General features: G+C 51.5%; 6 protein-coding genes across 6 annotated transcripts; 4 read left to right on the forward strand and 2 right to left on the reverse strand.

Annotated features, from left to right (window-relative positions):
* Nucleotides 1-392: 392 nt before the first annotated feature.
* Nucleotides 393-1661, reverse strand: PG994_007377 (uncharacterized protein; the record flags this gene model as incomplete). The annotated part of the gene is made up of 4 exons (XM_066858786.1): nucleotides 393-530; nucleotides 845-1204; nucleotides 1279-1367; nucleotides 1451-1661. 4 exons carry the CDS (start codon nucleotides 1659-1661, stop codon nucleotides 393-395), a joined length of 798 nt encoding a protein of 265 aa, XP_066715728.1.
* A 1107-nt stretch (nucleotides 1662-2768) lies between these two features.
* PG994_007378 (vacuolar amino acid transporter YPQ3) lies at nucleotides 2769-4101 on the forward strand (the record flags this gene model as incomplete). The annotated part of the gene is made up of 5 exons (XM_066858787.1): nucleotides 2769-2855; nucleotides 2940-3039; nucleotides 3239-3725; nucleotides 3779-3828; nucleotides 3890-4101. 5 exons carry the CDS (start codon nucleotides 2769-2771, stop codon nucleotides 4099-4101), a joined length of 936 nt encoding a protein of 311 aa, XP_066715729.1.
* Nucleotides 4102-4781: 680 nt separating this feature from the next.
* PG994_007379 (uncharacterized protein) lies at nucleotides 4782-5072 on the reverse strand (the record flags this gene model as incomplete). Its single annotated transcript, XM_066858788.1, has 2 exons — nucleotides 4782-4827; nucleotides 4927-5072. The coding sequence occupies 2 exons, from the start codon at nucleotides 5070-5072 to the stop codon at nucleotides 4782-4784; spliced, it is 192 nt and encodes a 63-aa protein (XP_066715730.1).
* A 2481-nt stretch (nucleotides 5073-7553) lies between these two features.
* PG994_007380 (uncharacterized protein) lies at nucleotides 7554-7901 on the forward strand (the record flags this gene model as incomplete). The annotated part of the gene is made up of 1 exon (XM_066858789.1): nucleotides 7554-7901. The coding sequence occupies one exon, from the start codon at nucleotides 7554-7556 to the stop codon at nucleotides 7899-7901; it is 348 nt and encodes a 115-aa protein (XP_066715731.1).
* A 4908-nt stretch (nucleotides 7902-12809) lies between these two features.
* Nucleotides 12810-13448, forward strand: PG994_007381 (IBR domain-containing protein; the record flags this gene model as incomplete). Its single annotated transcript, XM_066858790.1, has 1 exon — nucleotides 12810-13448. One exon carries the CDS (start codon nucleotides 12810-12812, stop codon nucleotides 13446-13448), a length of 639 nt encoding a protein of 212 aa, XP_066715732.1.
* Nucleotides 13449-14212: 764 nt separating this feature from the next.
* Nucleotides 14213-15001, forward strand: PG994_007382 (uncharacterized protein; the record flags this gene model as incomplete). Its single annotated transcript, XM_066858791.1, has 1 exon — nucleotides 14213-15001. One exon carries the CDS (start codon nucleotides 14213-14215, stop codon nucleotides 14999-15001), a length of 789 nt encoding a protein of 262 aa, XP_066715733.1.
* Between the last annotated feature and the right edge of the window lie 1743 nt (nucleotides 15002-16744).

The following is a 16744-nucleotide window of genomic DNA, read 5'->3' on the forward strand; positions in this document are numbered from 1 at the left end:
TCGCACCAACCTACGTACAGTAGTGCCTGCCGTTGAGGCGGTTGATTTTGAAACTGATCGCTCGGAAAAGCAAACACCAGACTGAAACGTTGCCAAGCTTCAGACACACTGTGGACGTGTTGGCAACCAAACGAAACCTCATACCCCCAGCCGTTGCACCTCCTGAACCTGCCGTCCCGCCCATATCGTCATGGGCGGTCGATCCTCGAAGTTCCGGGTCTTCTGAATGACTTCTCGACGACCAAGACACAATAATAAGCATCTCACTCCGCAAAGCCCACTAGAACTGCCAAGGCCTGTGTTTACCCCGTAGTCACCCTATAGCGTACCCTGTGCAAGCTTGGCAGACCTATGAGCTGTGCTTGTTCTCATCTATAATATATGGACTAATCCTACAACTCATTTTCCGCTGAGACTTGAGCACTGATACTCTCGAAAATTAAATCCAACCATCGCGCCAAACGATAACCGGCGCGGGCGATTTGAAGTTCAATGACCGGCGCAGCCCGCTCAAAATAGTTGAAAGCCAGCTCTTGACCAACGATAGCAGATGGTCCATCGGGTAACACTGTTGTGCAAACATGAGCGTTCGACTCGGTCGCCCTTAGGTACTCTCGGCATTAGTATGGTTCTCTTCTTGGAATAAACGGGATATCTCCGGAAGAAGCAAAGGCAACTCCTCGAATAAACGGTGAATCCAACCCCCCTAAAACACTAGAAATAACAACTGGAATAGAAAGGAATAAACCCCGAGAGTCGCTTACCAAACCATCGCCGTCTTGATGGGATCGTCGAGATTCATACCATCCAGCCAAGAATTGTTTCGAAACTTGCCAGTCCTAACCTCTGCGGAGAGGTTACGAGCCCATGCCAAGGCGGCTGGATACGGCTGCCGATGAATGCCACCAAGCAACTTTTCGGCGATGCTAGTGTCCCAAACGTGGTGAAGCGATAATTCAGTGCTCGCCCACTTGACATGAATGCCGTTGCCACCCTGTGCGACGTTTTCTGCGTGCAACGGTTGATGAATATCGCCCATGAAATGGATGATGAACTTGGCTGCCTGGTTTCGCCTCCATGCCACCAAGTCGCTGCCCAACATTTGACTGGTGTAATTCTCAAGGCGGAAACGACGCAGCCATCCTTCGCCCAGGGCGTCAGTAATACACTCTGGAGTATGTCTTATGAGGGCAACTAGGCAGCTCTAGATTGAAGCCGTATACTCAACCCTCCCGAGACGCTGAAAAGGGGAATGAACCACGAGAGTCGCCTGCTTACCTCTTTGCAGTCGCGTTCAAAATCCACATGACAATTTGTGGGTGGTGCATCCTTCGCATCGATGAAATGATAATTCTTTGTGAAACGGCCTTCAACTCAGTCTTAGTAACACCCTTTTGAACGACCCTTTCATCTTTCTATAATCGCGTTGTACGAGCAAGCGTGGGCTCACCCCACTTTATGTACCGGATCGTGTCTGCCCACGTAGCTACGCCCGCTAAGTAGTGTGCCGTATCATTTCGCAGCAGGTCTTTGAAATAGGCGGCAGTGTCTTCGCCGACGAACTCAGAAGCGAGGTAGGCGATGGTGATGTGACCTAAACTGCCCCAGCTGTACGCCGTGGGGAGGACGAGAAGCCCAATAGTCGCCGTGGACAATCTCATGATGGAGGCACAAGGACAAGCACAGCGCTGGCAAACTCAACAATGGCCAGAAAGTACGAGAGAAACAATTATGTATGTATTCAAAAATGATGATACTTATGGTTTGTTGATGTCCGGAACATAGGCGACACGGTACGTTACGCGACGACAGTCCAGTCCAGTTAACGTACCTGATGGCGGAGATACGGTGGCGGTTGGTGCAGGTGGCTTCCTGCATGCGGCTGCTGAGGGAACGTCCCATCTGCCTGATTCGCTCAGAGCGCACCATCTCAGATGACATTTGCTGCAGGAAATGACACAAATACCCCCGGGTTCGATGATGTGACTCAACTTTTACGTTTTGCTTGTGCTTCAACGATACAGCAGCAGAATATCGCTCATCTCCCGAACTACAGGGGAGAGGAGGTACTTGAAAGACGTTACGAGCATTAGAAGTTGGCTGGGGATTATTACAATCATAACGTTGCTTGCAGGAATGATGCGATGCGACCCAGAATCCATCGGTGCATATTCATGGTGACGGTTTGTACGTAAGTTTTCGTGCCGGTAATGCAGCCCCAAGCACTCGGGATCTGCTAAAAGCAGGTGAGGGCGGCAGGTGATGGACGATAAACGGGATGCACTAGATCCGCGTGAATTTATTGGACGGCTGGCCTCCAAGTGAAGGTGAGCATGAGGCCTTTCCGGTTTCGTCATTGCTCACGGCCCATTAAACTTTTGGCTTATCACCTTGCCCACTTGCTCTGGTCGTACAAAACCAGCCACTGATAAGAGAAAATTGGGCAGTCTCTTTTGTTGCAAAGCAGCCTATCACGGCTCGTACAAGTCTAGCTGACTCCCTTCCTTCTCGCTACCTATCTCGTAGTTCATATGGGAACCCCACGAAGCGGAACATTGGCCCACCTGACGATTCTGATAAGAAAGCCAGCCCCGTTTCCGCAGCTATCTTGTCATTGTGATCGAAGGGTTGGCAGCCGAGATTCTTCCTATATACTTCTCTCCTCCAGGACCGACCGGATCAACTACCAATCTTTGCCATCAATCCGCTCTTACTGGTCTCAGAACGTCACCTTTCACCAACTTCGACTCTACGTCCCGGGGATTAATATGGCCGTCGTCCATGGCATTTCGGTGCACGAGGCCCTCTCAGGCGTCTTCGGTAGCATTTCTCTTACCGCCTGGATATGCCTCCTGGTTCGTTTTCCCTTTTGGCCCGCTGCTACGTCACTCGGGCCTGCTTCATTGGACTGGGCGGAATCTGACTGATCTTTGGTATAGCTTCCCCAACTCTTGACGAATTACAGGGCACAGAGCGCGGAAGGCCTATCTATGCCATTTCTTCTCATTTGGTTGTTTGGTGATATCGCAAACCTATGTGGTACGTTGAATCTCTGTCTTATCATACCTACCTGAGCTACAGTTATGCATTGGCGGGTTTTGGCTTTTTTTGAGTTGAACAATGCACCTCATGAACCTTGCGGATATGCTCCGGGCTACCAACCGCCTTGCATTGAAGCTCAATCTCGTCTCTAGCTGAACCGGCACGTGCCTTTGCTTACCACTGCCCAATTCCGCAGGCGCCCTCGTGACCGGCATCGCACCCACCGCAACGGCCCTAGCAGCGTACTTCTGCTTCTCGGATCTCGTTTTGATCAGTCAGTGCCTATACTACAACACGCTGAATGCCCGCCGTGCCCGCCAGCGAACAACATCGAACGCCACCGATGCATCCGAGGATGAGCCGCTACTGCGCCGAAGGAGGGCCTCTTCTGGAGCGGCCCTCCCGGGCTCCCAGCGTCGCAACTCGATGCGCCACGAAGAATCTGGCTTCGACCCCATCCGCCGTGTTGTCACGGGCGAGGACGAGACGCCCGACAGCAACCCGGCGCTCCACAACGCTCTAAGCATCGCAGCCGTGTATATCGTGGAAACCCTCGGCTGGTTTGTTTCATACAAGGCGGGTGCGTGGGACGGCCCCGAGTCTCCCGACCAGCCTGCAGCGAAGTCGGCTGTTGCCATTGTCGGCATGTCGCTGGGCTATTTGAGCGCGGTCTGTTATCTCTGGTAGGTCGCGTGAAATTAGAAGTTTCTGTGTGTGCAGTGCTGACTTATTCCAGTGCCCGGATACCTCAAATCATCAAGAACTACCGGGAGAAGTCCTGCGAAGGTATGTCGCCGCATACGCAAATAATGCATGGGATGTTCAGAACTGACTGGTCACATGACAGGTCTTGCATTACTGTTCTTCTTGCTATCTTTGACGGGCAATCTTACTTATGGCGCAAGTGTATTTTCGTATTCGCAGAATGCCGACGACATCATCAAGGCCATTCCCTGGCTGCTTGGGTCTTTGGGCACCATGGTTGAGGATTGCATCATTTTCTACCAGTTTTCGATCTACACGCCTAAGCGAGAACCGAAGACCAATGGGGCGGTATAGATGGGTTGAGCTGATAGCGGCTGATTCGATCTACGGATTTAAGGCACAGGGTTGACTGCATCGAGTTATATCTATTGATCTGCCTTGCATGGGTACGGAGTCTGATTTTGTTGATTACTAGCATTGATACCGGCGGTCAGCATTCGAAGCAATTGACTTAATAGATTTTCACAGCTCGAATGACATGCTTCCCATGATGAATATTTGTGGGTTTATAAGCGTTTTTGTTTTTGGGGTATAACATTTATTACATCGACGCGAGTGCCGCACTCACTTTTGCAGCAGTACCATTTGTCTCACGGCATTTGCCAATTGAATCCGAAATCAATGCTCAGCACCATCCAGCAGGCTTGTAACTGTAGCAATCAAGCCAGTTACCAACTGTTCGCCTCCGCCATCAGGTAGAAAAGGCCAACAAGTTGGCAAGTCTCCAATGACTCAGTCGCCTCAGTATATTCCGGCACCCTCCCGAGGCTGCCGCCCTTGAATGACTTGTACTGGCAAGGAACTGTCCCGGATGAGCATGATCCGAGCCCGAATACGACAATCAAAGTGGCATGCGCAAAGCGATTATATGGTAGGCCCGGAGAGCCAAGATGTCGTGTTTGTTCTTCGACATTTCTTGATGAGAGGGGTGTGTGGTGCAGCGCATGCGCATACGGACCGGCCCAGCATCAAGATCACTGCTTCTTGGGCACGGGGGCGACACGACTAGTGCGCAGGGGACTGTTTGTTCCCAGGTCGAATATTAGCAAAGAACGACTTCATACACGGAGAAAAGGAGAGAAAGAGAGAGAGATGGGAAGGTGCTTCCTAAGAACTTACGCGCAACCTTGAGGCGTTGTCACGCCGAAGAAGCAGTCGTCGGCAACCTTGGGCACGACCTGGTCCTGCAGGATGGGGGTGATGACCACACCGGCCGAGGCGAGGGACGCGGCGGCGGCGAAGAGGAGAGCAAAGGTGGTCTTCATCTTGACTAGTGGTGTGGGTAGTGTTCGTGTGCGGCGTCGACTAGGTATGTGTGATATATTACTGCTTGCTTCCTCAGACCAGCTGCGTTGTTTTTTTTCGGTCTTCTCGATTGCAGGTTATTCTCGAAAAGATGGGACTAGCTATGTAGGTATATAGTGACAGAGAGCAAGCAGGCGCGCGATAGATGGTAATGTATAATTGTAGTAGAAAAAAGAGAGGGTAGTTGTAAAAGATCACGGATCTTGTTACTTAGAATGGAATACGCGCAGCGGAAGAAATGGACGATGGCGACGACAAGAAGATTATACTAAGGAAGAAGAAGACTACAAATGAATCTATCACGGACACTACAGGGGAAAAAAGGGACTTGAGCAGAATGAACTGGTTTCCCAGGCGTGGGTTACCGTCGGACAGTAGACAGGGCCAACTCGCCCCGCAAATGCGCTTGCTTCGCCATGTCTCGGCTTGTGACGTGCCATAGAACGACTCCATACCTACCGAGGAAAGGTAGGTTTGGTAGAAAGCTCGGATGGTACGATGCGACCCCAATGGCCCAGCAGACGCTTGGGATCGCAGCAAGCTCAGGGCTCCTCTTCGTTCTCTCAGCCCCCCTCAATCTCTCTTAATGCTGCTGCAGCCTGTGCCGGCCAGACCGAGAGTGAGTAGTAGTAGGCTTAGCAGCAGCATATTTTTCACTTTGTGTCTGTACTGGGCGCCTTCACCGACTCTGCGACGGAGGTCGTCGCAGGGGCCCTGGCGATCAAGCAAGACCGAAGTGTGAGGGTTTCAGGAAAAAGGCAGGCAAAAGTGAAACGAAACGGGGCCGAAATGTGCTGTTGTGTACATAGTAGCAGCAGTTTACGTCCGTGAGTCTCCTACATAGACTAGTCCTCTGCTACTCTATGCTTGTCTTTTCGTGCACGCTTACAGGACAATGGCAATTGAGGCAAAGAGGAAGAAAAAAAAGCAAAATATGAACGATCACGGGTTACTCGCCCGCTACATACAAAGACGCCGGCATGCGCCGCCACCGCCAGTGGTTAAATAGACGCAGACTCGCAGAGAGGTGTTGGCGTTTGGGAATCCTGCTCGTGGCCCCCAATCAATTCATGCAGGAACAGAAACTCCATCTCTCCAGGCCGTTCCTTCCAGCTTCCAGGTTGCGTCGTCTCTGCCCCCAGCATGCGCCCGGGGGGTCTCTGTTGCAGATCCAGGGTTCTCAAACGGGAACGTCAGGGATGCTATCGCTTGTCTAATTGGGCGGCAACACCAGTCGGCATTTTCCTGCCGCTCGTCAATATCGCGAAAAACAGCCTCAACCCTCCCTAGAGGCTACGCTGAATAAAGTTACACAGAAACGGGAGCTAAGGGCAGGCGAGCAGGCCAGGAAGCAGGTCAGTAAACTTGTGTTACGGCTCTGCTTGCTGATGAGGTCTATCGTGTTAGAGTGCGCGGTAATGCCTTATCCAGCGATCAATGACGACAATGTATGATGCTAACGTAGTACAACAGAATTGGCTGTTGCGCGCAACCTTCTGGAAGATCGACAGGCATCAAATAAATGAAGATGTCAGAAAAGGCGTGTTGACAAGGTTCGGATGAATATCTTCGGATCGATGAAGACCGCTTCGCTGCCTAGCTGATATCGCCAAGCTGTGGGTGACAAGTCGCAAACCCCGTACATCTCAAGTCGTGGCAGATTTGATGTTGTTGATCAGCGTCTAACTATACAAAATGAAGCAAACATACGGCGTGTATGCGAATGGGTCTTGCCAAACACATCCTAACCTCGCGATGCCATTCGCTTGACTTTTCGAACTCTACTGCGGTCAGAAAATTGTGTAATTCAGTGACCAGGTTTCTGAGGCTCAGTATTGGCGAGTCATGTATAATGTGGTTGTATCGTACATCAGAAGGCTCTAAAGAGAATGGTGCTTTCGCACACTGTTTGTCACGAGAGAGGCTCCTTCCAAGGTCAGCGCAGCAATGTTGGATGTTGCGCGTACGCACCCTCCCTTCCTTTTGTCTGCACGAGTACAGACAAGCGTCCCAAATATACGAATTAAGGAGGGTGCATGTTGCATTCAATCCTGGATTTATTCCTGTTTCTCGCCCGATTAGAAGGCGATTGGTGGTTTGAACGGTGGTCTTACTTCATCGTACGATAAGATGGTCCTCACCACCACCACGCACTGAGTGCAGCCTTGCTATACTCTAAAATCATGCGACTAATTAGGAAGCCGCCGGCGTTAATATACTGAAGGTCTTTAGCGTCTCAGTGTACATGATACACGCAATTTATATATCGATGCGATCCCCAGCCTCGGGCCTACTTAAGCCTCTCATTACCGTATATCATTATTGTCAATCACCGTAAAGAACAAGACACACAGCTCAAGAAAGCCAACGACAAGGGAAGAGAACCTGTAGCCGATAGTAGCAACCAGATTTGCACAGGACCGACGAAGACTATGAGCGCAATGGAGAACACCCAGACATCTAGCATCTCGGAGCCGACGACCCGGGGCCGTCCGTCGACGTTGGCGGGACCCGAGGGTCCGGTGTCGCGCCCGCGCCGCATCCACATCCACAAGTCGCTCGCCAGGACGGTCGACTGGGAGATCTACGACAGGCGGGCGGAGCGCGAGGCGCGCCGGTACACCGACGAGGAGATCCTGGTGTCGCTGAGCGCGCGCAACGCCCTCGCCCTGCACGGCGCGCTGTCGCTGCTGCTGTCGCCTGCTTCGTCCACGGCGTCTGACTCTTCCACCTCCTCGAGGTCGTCAACGTCGACGACCACGACGATGCCGTCGCTGTCCAAGGCCTAGAGGAGAAGGAAGATGCATTATCAAGTCACTGGCCGGCTCAACCGAACGACGTCTCACATTCAGGTGGAGGGGGGGAGTGGGTGGGCAGAAGGGTGGAGGCTCGTCAAAGGAGAAGCGTGGAGTCGTCGCGCTTCCCGGGCGTCCGGAGCGCAGAGGGTGCGATGCCGAGGAACGTTGACCCGAAGTAGTTGTCTGGCAAACCTGACTTTTGGAGGTATAAAGGGAAAGTAGTGTGTTCTTGTTGGAAACACGACTCCCCTTCTTTCACCGATTACCCTTGCGCCGGATGGCACTTGGCATGAGGCGATCGAAACTCCTGGCGAACCTACGACGACCATGCGACCGGAAGGACACGACTCGACGACTGGGCCCTGATCTAGGCCACTGAACCGGACGGCTTTCTTTTACAGGGATGATACGACCCACGGATTTCTCGATTTGCACAGGATGACATGGCGGCGCAGCTTCACGATGGCTTCTCCCTGGGGCCCGTGGAGGGAGTGATGGTACTTTGGACACGAAGCGAAAACGGCCCGCAGACACTCGGTCGGTCAGCGATCGCAAGGATCCTATTGGTACGATGTATATTGGGGACTGTTCTCGAGTTAATTCGTTATTTTATATGCGAAAACCGGTCTCATGTTGTGTTGGATGCCGATGTATCTCGCACCCTCACAACAACGAACACCTTTCCCAGGAGGTTGCGATGGTTGGTAGCTTGGTTGGAATGTGGTTTCGGCGACCGCGCGGCGGTCTAAGGATACCGTGTCCTACGAAACCAAACATCAGGCGGCCAAGTACAACATATCGGACAGATGGTGACGGCCATTCAACCGGAATCGCCTCGTCTTCGTCTCCCAAGGACGAGTACAAGAACGGGCTGTTGACGCAATGCTCTTTTGCAGAAGGATGAAGACTTGGCGCACATGCTACTCCGATAGGATGGGGGCCCGAGATGTTTCCAGTTTCCGAGCTTTATCGGGACGCACTTAAAAGAGTATTCTACATACCACGAGTGTTCATCGTCACTGAGCTCCTTTGGTTCCTGTCGAGGTGATGGAGGACCTAACTAGCACGAATCGAATAAACGTTTACAACATGGATGATATTCTCCAAGGCTTCATAGGTGTCACTTGTGCAATACTGGGAAACAATATACCCAGCACAACCCTTTAGGGTTCAATGAATCGCTTTGGCATTTAGTAACAGTTGTCGCCTTGCTAGGGATCTTTTGCGCTCGTTTTGCCGCCAGCTATCGTATCCACGGCTGTCTTGGTGAATAGTTCGTGTGATGCCCGTTACACAGCCCTAGACAGATGAGTGAGCTTCAGGTACGACGTATGTCATAACCTGGCCCAGTCATCAACTCCTTAAGAAGAGGACTAGGGAGCTCTTGGCAATGCACGATCAGGATAAGATTTGGGTAGTCGGCCGTAACGCAGGCTGCTTAATATGCTGCACTAACAAACCTTCCGTGGCCTTGATTTAGGAGACGGACGTAAATGAGACGTACGTGTACTTGCTTCAGGGGCGCTGAACCACGTCGGCGCCGGCTTATTCGAGGAGGCTAATCATCCGAGTAGACAATTATCCCGAGAAGAAGAAGAAGAAGAAGAAGAAAAAGGAAAGTAAATGACATTAATGCAATGGAGATAATGGTTTGTCGTTTTAAGAAAGAACAGTCGCCAACATCGAAGCTGAAAGCAAGCGGGGGACCTCATGCAATAGGGAAGGCAGTAACATGCATTTGCATATGGAGGTCAGCACCTTAATGTTATTGTCATCTCTCATCGATATTCGGTCCGAAGTGAGGTAGTAAAGTGTAGCTCGACGCGCCTTGGAGACAGGTTAGCCTTCGCCTTGGAGTCAAAACCGAGCAAATCGGATTGCATCTGACGATCGGAGTCTTGTTCCGCTTCGCAGCACGGCAATACATACCTGGCTGCGGTAACTGTTCAACACTGTTGAAAACACAACCACCCCCAGCTCAGCCTACAAACACTATATCGCCAGCCAGCAAAAGGGGACTGCTTAACAACAGGCGGTTTTATTATCTATCCTCCACAAGTTGCAACAGCCCGAACTCCATTCCATGAAGCTCGCTCAGCGTCGTGTCACAAGAACCGCCAGCTAGCTACATGTATACCACGATCCATAGCGTTTGAGCTTACGGGATTTGAACCTACCAATACGGTTCTGTGTATCTGGCCCTCAGCGATGACAGGGCAAAGCACCAGAATTTGTCCATCATGACCCATGTGGACATGTGGACATTGGGACTTTGTTGCTTTTCTGTACTCATATTCTTGTCACTTCTCCTTTCTTCTCAGGATCTTACTCCCCGAGTATAACAGACAATGGGCTATTGTACTGGCTTGCAATCACAATTATCCCGGCTTTTTTATTATGATTACATGTAGCTTCATACCGACTTCCCCGGCTCTATGCCAGAAGAGGGGACCAGTGGGGCACGGGCAGTACAAGTTCCAAAATCTAGGGGCAATCATCAGCCGGTGCTAATGCTAGGGATTGAAGATAAGCAGCCCAATTAGATCACATATAAGACCGCCCTTGTGCAATGTACACTCGAGGTCATGTACCTTGCTTGTAAGTACTGAAGAAGAAGCAACTGAAAAGATTATGTTTATCGTATGAGCAAGGTGACTGATCCCATCCTCACCAGACACGTTACAATTCAGACGGAATCCCACCCCTTATCGAATTTAACTATCCTGACGTCAGGAATGAGACAATCCAGACTACTGGGCCTTGAGCTTCTCGAACGATCAGCGTCACGTCGAAGCCCTTCACATTAGCGATTGGCCTGCGTCGCCTCGGAAACGCCTCGCGCCCAGTTTTGGTGCCTTTGAAAAGCAAGCAAACGAAAGCCAGACTGACGACTTAATGCCCTCAGGCGAGCCGCCACCACTTGCTCTAATCCCTCCCAGCTGAGCTACTGAGAACACACTTCACTGGACAAAAGGATTGCTTAAGATTTCACCGAGTCAAATCGTGTATCGAGACCGTAACGGACATTCAAACTTGCTTGCTCTTCAGTCAGAATCTCTCCCAAGGTAACTAATATTGGTGCACTGAACCACATAGTAGCTGATCCCACCCACCACAATTATATAGCATCGTTGTCATCGGCAGCAAATGTGTGACAGCACGAACCACATCGTAAGATGGCTGAACTTCTTCTGCTAAAAGGGTGCGTTGGCTGCCCCCCTGCCTGCCTGCCAGCTTGTTTCCCTTTGGCCCAGATCAGCCCCAGAGACCCAATAGAGTCACATTGGCGGGGTTATGACAGCTCGTGCCCCGGTGGCTCCCCCGCCTCCCTCCGATCATCACAGAGGCTATCTGCAAAGGGTACGAGAGCTGTTGACGCATCCCCAGGCCCGCACAGTTTGGTCCAGTTCGGTTATCAGCACGGCCGCTTTGAAGAACCAACCTGATCAAAGTCCCCTAGTGCTGAGCTATTTCTCGGGATCTAGGCCGGACACTGGACTTGGCGGGGCCCCCATTCCTTATGGACGTACTTTCTGCCTTGGACCCCTGAGATTTGCAATGTTTTTGCTCCTTGAGGGAAACCTTAAAAAAGGTTGGTGACATGTCGGAACGTCTGAACTGGACTGGGCGTCTGGTCACAATCACACACCCTCTTGAGATTAACCTTGGGCTGTTTGTTGTGTTACGCTTGCTACTGTACCGTTGGAGAGAGTTTCTGCTGTGCAGCAGAACAACACCTAGGGAGCTGCATCCTGCCTTGAACTAAGAAGGCTACTCGCAGTGATTTTGTCCGGGTCACCGACAACTCAAACCAGCTCATCTGCTTGTGCGCGTTTACAAAGAATAAATCTCCGCAAATATTGGAAGGTCGGGGAGTTGAAGGAGTACAGACAGAGCGGTTACCTACTATTTCCCACTCTATCCCGTTCCTGTCCGTAGCGACGCCAACTCCAGCTCTAAGTGATGTGCCACTCCTCTGGGCGGCACCAGTAGGTGACCGACAGAGTATTCGAGCCCTCTCCTCCCACTTTCTCCACACGAATGAGGTTGTCTTTCGCTTCTTCCCACCCACCCACACGCTCACGCTTTCGATCTCGCCCACGGCCACCTCTCCCACCACTACCACCACCACCACCACTAATACAGTAATACGCGGCTTCACTTACACGGGCCCAGGCACTTAGCTGTTGTCCAACCCAAGCCAAGTCGCAGCCCTGAACATCTAGGCCGTGTGCTTGACAACGATAGTGCCTTGATACTGTTGCATTTCATCAGCCAGATAGCCAGAACAAGAAAAAGGCGACCAAAGCCATCCACTTCGTCGTTCACCAAAAGTAACGACAGCCCGGGAAGGGAAGGGAGCACGAACGGGAGACGGGACTTTTTTTTTTTAGATTGGATTTGGTTTCCCATTGATCGACTGCCAGGTTCATCTCTCACCTCTCTTCCTTCTTGCTCCACTCTCGACCAGGAAATCTCCACCACCAAAGCAATCAATCGATTCGCTCCCGCCCGCCTACACCAGGCATCGGGGCGTATAGCTGCCGTCGTATGTACCGGGGCCCCTTGCTGTCTGGCATAGTACAGCACTGCTGCCACGGGACTGGGCGTTGCATAACATTGATTGAAAGCCCCCACCCACTCTCTCTGTTGACCGCATTCCGCATCGCAAAGCCGCCCAACCGATCGGTAAGCCTGCCTAACCTGTGCTGGCTCAATCTATCTATCCGACACGCATGCTCTCGTTCTCTGCCTATGTCTCTCGACTTTTCCCGACACAAACAGTGATGCATGGTTGAATCAATCCATAACAGTCTTTCCCATGACTCGGCCGTCTTTCTTGTCGACGAATTCGACGTCTTGCACCTCTTTCGCCCTGCCTCTCGATGCGAGCGCGATATGGCCCTACCCGCTGTCTCCAAGCCCGCACTGGCCGAGACACCCCATCTTAGTACCGCCGGCGGCACCGCCCTTCCTGAGCTGTCCGACGCCGACTTCCTGAGCCAGGTACTGCAAACAAGGGCCGACAACACTGAAAGATGGCTTGACGATTTGATCAACAAGGCTGCCTCTTTAGGCATTTCAATCTCCCGTCCCTCAACTGCGCTGTCTGCGGCGGCGGAACCCAGTAACTTCAGGACTGCCGAATCCAGTGTCACGCTAGACACGAGCCACACACGAACGGCTTCATCTGGGTCAAATGGATCTTCTAGTACCGCCATGACCTCCGACGATGACAATCACCAGCACTTGCCACCGCAAAAACCTAATAACACCAATAACAATAATAGGATCTTGACGCGTCGGCGGTCGCGAACCCTCACTTTCGCCCAGTATGACAAGTACCTGGCCCAGATAAATCCCAACATGAACCAGCCCAAGTTCCTTTCGATGCCACCACCACCTCCAGAAAGGACTTCGGCCCCCAGTCTGTTCAGCGTCAGTACCAAGAAGAGCTATAATGGCTTGAGGAATGGGTTCTTGAAAATCCGTCGCAAGCGGAAGTCTATCAGCTTTCCCGACACGGAGACCATGTAAGTCAGCCTTATACCCTCGGGAGCCCCATGTATGTCGCTAAACATCATTTGTAGCACTTGTAGCGCGTGCCGCGAAGACTTCAAGCCTGACCAGCCGCTCAAGAGACTCCCTTGTGGGCACACCTATTGCACCAAATGTCTATGTATTATGACAAATCAGTCTTGTAATGACGAGAGCAAAATGCCGCCACGTTGCTGCACTCAACCGATCCCCGGGTCTATCGTCAAGTCAGTCCTGAATCGGGAAGATCAGATACTATTTCTGAAAGCCGTGATTCAGTACAGCACACCATGGCAGTCTCGTATTTTCTGCTGCAATCCAACGTGTGGCGAGTTCATCCCACCAAGGAACAAGGTAGAACCGAAGTATCCATTCCAAGTCATCTGTCGGAAATGTCGAACAAGGGTTTGCGTTATGTGCAAAAAAGGGGCGCATTCACTAGGGCAAGACTGTCCGTACGACTGGGAATTGGATGCCGTCTTGAAGATGGGCGAGAAATCGGGCTGGAGACGCTGCTACAAGTGCAGGAATCTTGTCGAACTCAACCAAGGATGCACTCATATCACGTGTCGGTGCAAGGCTCAGTTCTGCTACATATGTGGAGCGGTCTGGGATCCGACAGTCGGTTGTCCCAACTTCTGCAATGGCGACGAGGAACTCGAGCGGCGGCAACAAGAAGAAGAGGCCCGAGTGGCAGCGCTGGAAGCCGAACAGGCCTTGAAAGAGGAAAAAGCCGCGAAGGAACTGGTCGAGGGGAACTAGCAATGCAACGCAGTAGGGACGCGCCCGAATTTGAAGCACTGCGCCAGGAGCAGTGTACAGAAATGGATCGGTTTCTGCTCTTTGAAAGGAGACAGAAGTGGCTGATGTGGACGCGGCACGCCCAGCAGAAAGTCGCTTTGGTTGAAAAGCATTCGGCCGGGATTGAAAAGATGCGAGAAAGGCATACCAAGACGGCGGCCAACCTCGAAGACAGGCAGGTCGCCGCTGAATTCGAGCTGCGATCATCGCTCGAGACCGAACAGAGAAATATCCGCATTAGACTCCGGCACATGGAGGCATACTGCGATGGGCTAGGCAATAAACTTCGTTCCGACATGCCATCACGAGTAGTCACTGAGCGGGATCTACGGGAACTCGGTCAGCAATACAACGTCGAGAAGAATATGAAGCAACTGCACCAAGCCAAGATCAACGTCATGCGTGACCGGCAGGCCAAGGCTCTAGAGGACCTCCTGGAGCGCCAGGATACAGACCTTGAGCGCCTCACTGAGAAAGATCGGCAAGAAGTTGAAAGCCTGGAGTCGAACCAGACGGATGAGGAAGACCTGCTCACCGTGACATTCAGCCGGCGCAGGACTGCTATCGAAAAGCGATGGGAGCTCGCGATAGAAGTGGTACGAAATCAGCTGGAGACTTCGAAAGGGGCCAGGTTTGCGGCGATCCCACTACCGGAATGGCCCCAAGAGAAAGAAGAGGAATTTGGCCCCCCTTCATACGCTGACGAGTTTGGTGATGTGGAGGATGAGAAAGCACTAATACCGTTTTCATGACATGACTGAAGAAGCCCTTACGAAATCCTACTTCTCCTTTGTTATCTATCAGCTTTGCATTTTTGTCTAAGGCACTTCTGCTACGATTTTACACGTTTGGGTTTATATTGCCAAGATACCACAAGAGGGCAGGAGTTACTTGGGTCATCATTTTCCTACACACATGTTTTGATATTTTGGGGAGATATGGAGTCAAATGCGTTCAATTTTGCATTGACTGAGCAATTGGGTCACGCTCAAAGCACATACCACGAAAATTTGCTATACCCCTTTATCTGTTGGAGCGGGGTTTGCATATGGATGGGCACGTTCCGGTGTTCTACATTCTTCCCTTGGGCAGATAACCGAGAGCCTAAGAGCCTTGCACGGGTGCCTCAAACCGTGCTGCGGTGTGTATAAGTAACAAAAGTAACATTAATCTTAACTCACGAGGTTGCGTATATGTTGGTGATCGTACGGACTGGAAGAACAAGACACAGGTATTCAGCGACAAAGCTAAGAAAAGTCTATAGGGTGCCTATGGTGTCAAATAGTAATTTTGTAGTGTAACTTATGAATGTAAACATGGATAGGAGACGGCGTGCACAGCAGATAGGAAAACTTCATACTCTGGTGTATTACATTCTCCTATATATAAGATCGAAGGCACCGAGGAGCTCTCTGGACACCCGTTGGTCGTTCGGTTTCACTGCGAACAAAAGACGAATATTGTTGTTGGGTAGCAAGAGTAAGTGGTGGGTCGGGACAGCTTGCTGGAAATGCAGCCGGGAATCTGTCCCCCCCTCTTTCTCTCGGCGTCGAATCTTGCCTAAACAGTCCTGTGACTCGGAAGATCTGTAGCAACATCAAGATGTATTCAGAAAGCGAGGTTAGCTATGTAGGATACCAGATAACCGCCGTGTCGGCGACGAAAGAAGGGAACGGGGTGAATGGTCATATGAGCCATCTGGTAGGTGTGAGCGCTTCCTAGAATATCCGGTACGTAAACAGGTAAAGAAGATGCCGGCAGCTCAACCCCTTAACAGGCAACTTCTCCAAGGGATTGAGGAAACTTCTGGGTAGGACAGGTATGGACTTGAAGAACCTCGTCCTCCTACTTGGGAGGAAGCGCAATGACGATCCAACGGGAGGAATCCATAGCAATTCAGGCCTAAGGAGATTTGATGTAATGCGTGCTGCGGTTCCCGGGGCTGGTCAGAACGCACTTCCACTTTTCACATCGTGGGCCATCCCGAAGGTTTACTTGATTATGGCGGGGAGGAGAATCGCCATGTAACCCAACACGGACAGATTCCCGTGTGTGGTGATAATCAATACAGGAAACCTGGCTCCTAGTCGCGACTGGCGGGAGGTGTTCCTCAAAAAGGGCTCACTGAGGGAAGCTTCAGAGGGGAAAAGGTGGGAAGCTTACGTTTTGGCGCGAGGACCGACCAGTGGATGGCCGTTGGCGACTGGACTCGGGCATCGTATGGCGCTCTCGAGTGTATTATGCCTGTGCCCGGAAGGTAGTTAGAGACTTGGGCTTCGCACAAGTGACGACAGAGAGCGGCGGCCAAGAAAACTTAGCAAGCCGTAGCAAAAGCCGCCATCAATCAATCATGAGGACTAATTGACTCTGTATTATGTTTATTCCAGCTCTCAAAGTTCACAAGAACTGCGCACACCCTAGATTCCCATGACATGTCGATCAATGTTGAAGGGAGGACGATTTACTTGCCTACAAGTGGACGCTGTACGGAGGGC

The sequence above is a fragment of the Apiospora phragmitis genome, assembly GCF_038363925.1.
Source record: "Apiospora phragmitis strain CBS 135458 chromosome Unknown utg000007l:1.0-2108841.0:1.0-2111359.0, whole genome shotgun sequence".
NCBI classification, from domain to species: domain Eukaryota; kingdom Fungi; phylum Ascomycota; class Sordariomycetes; order Amphisphaeriales; family Apiosporaceae; genus Apiospora; species Apiospora phragmitis.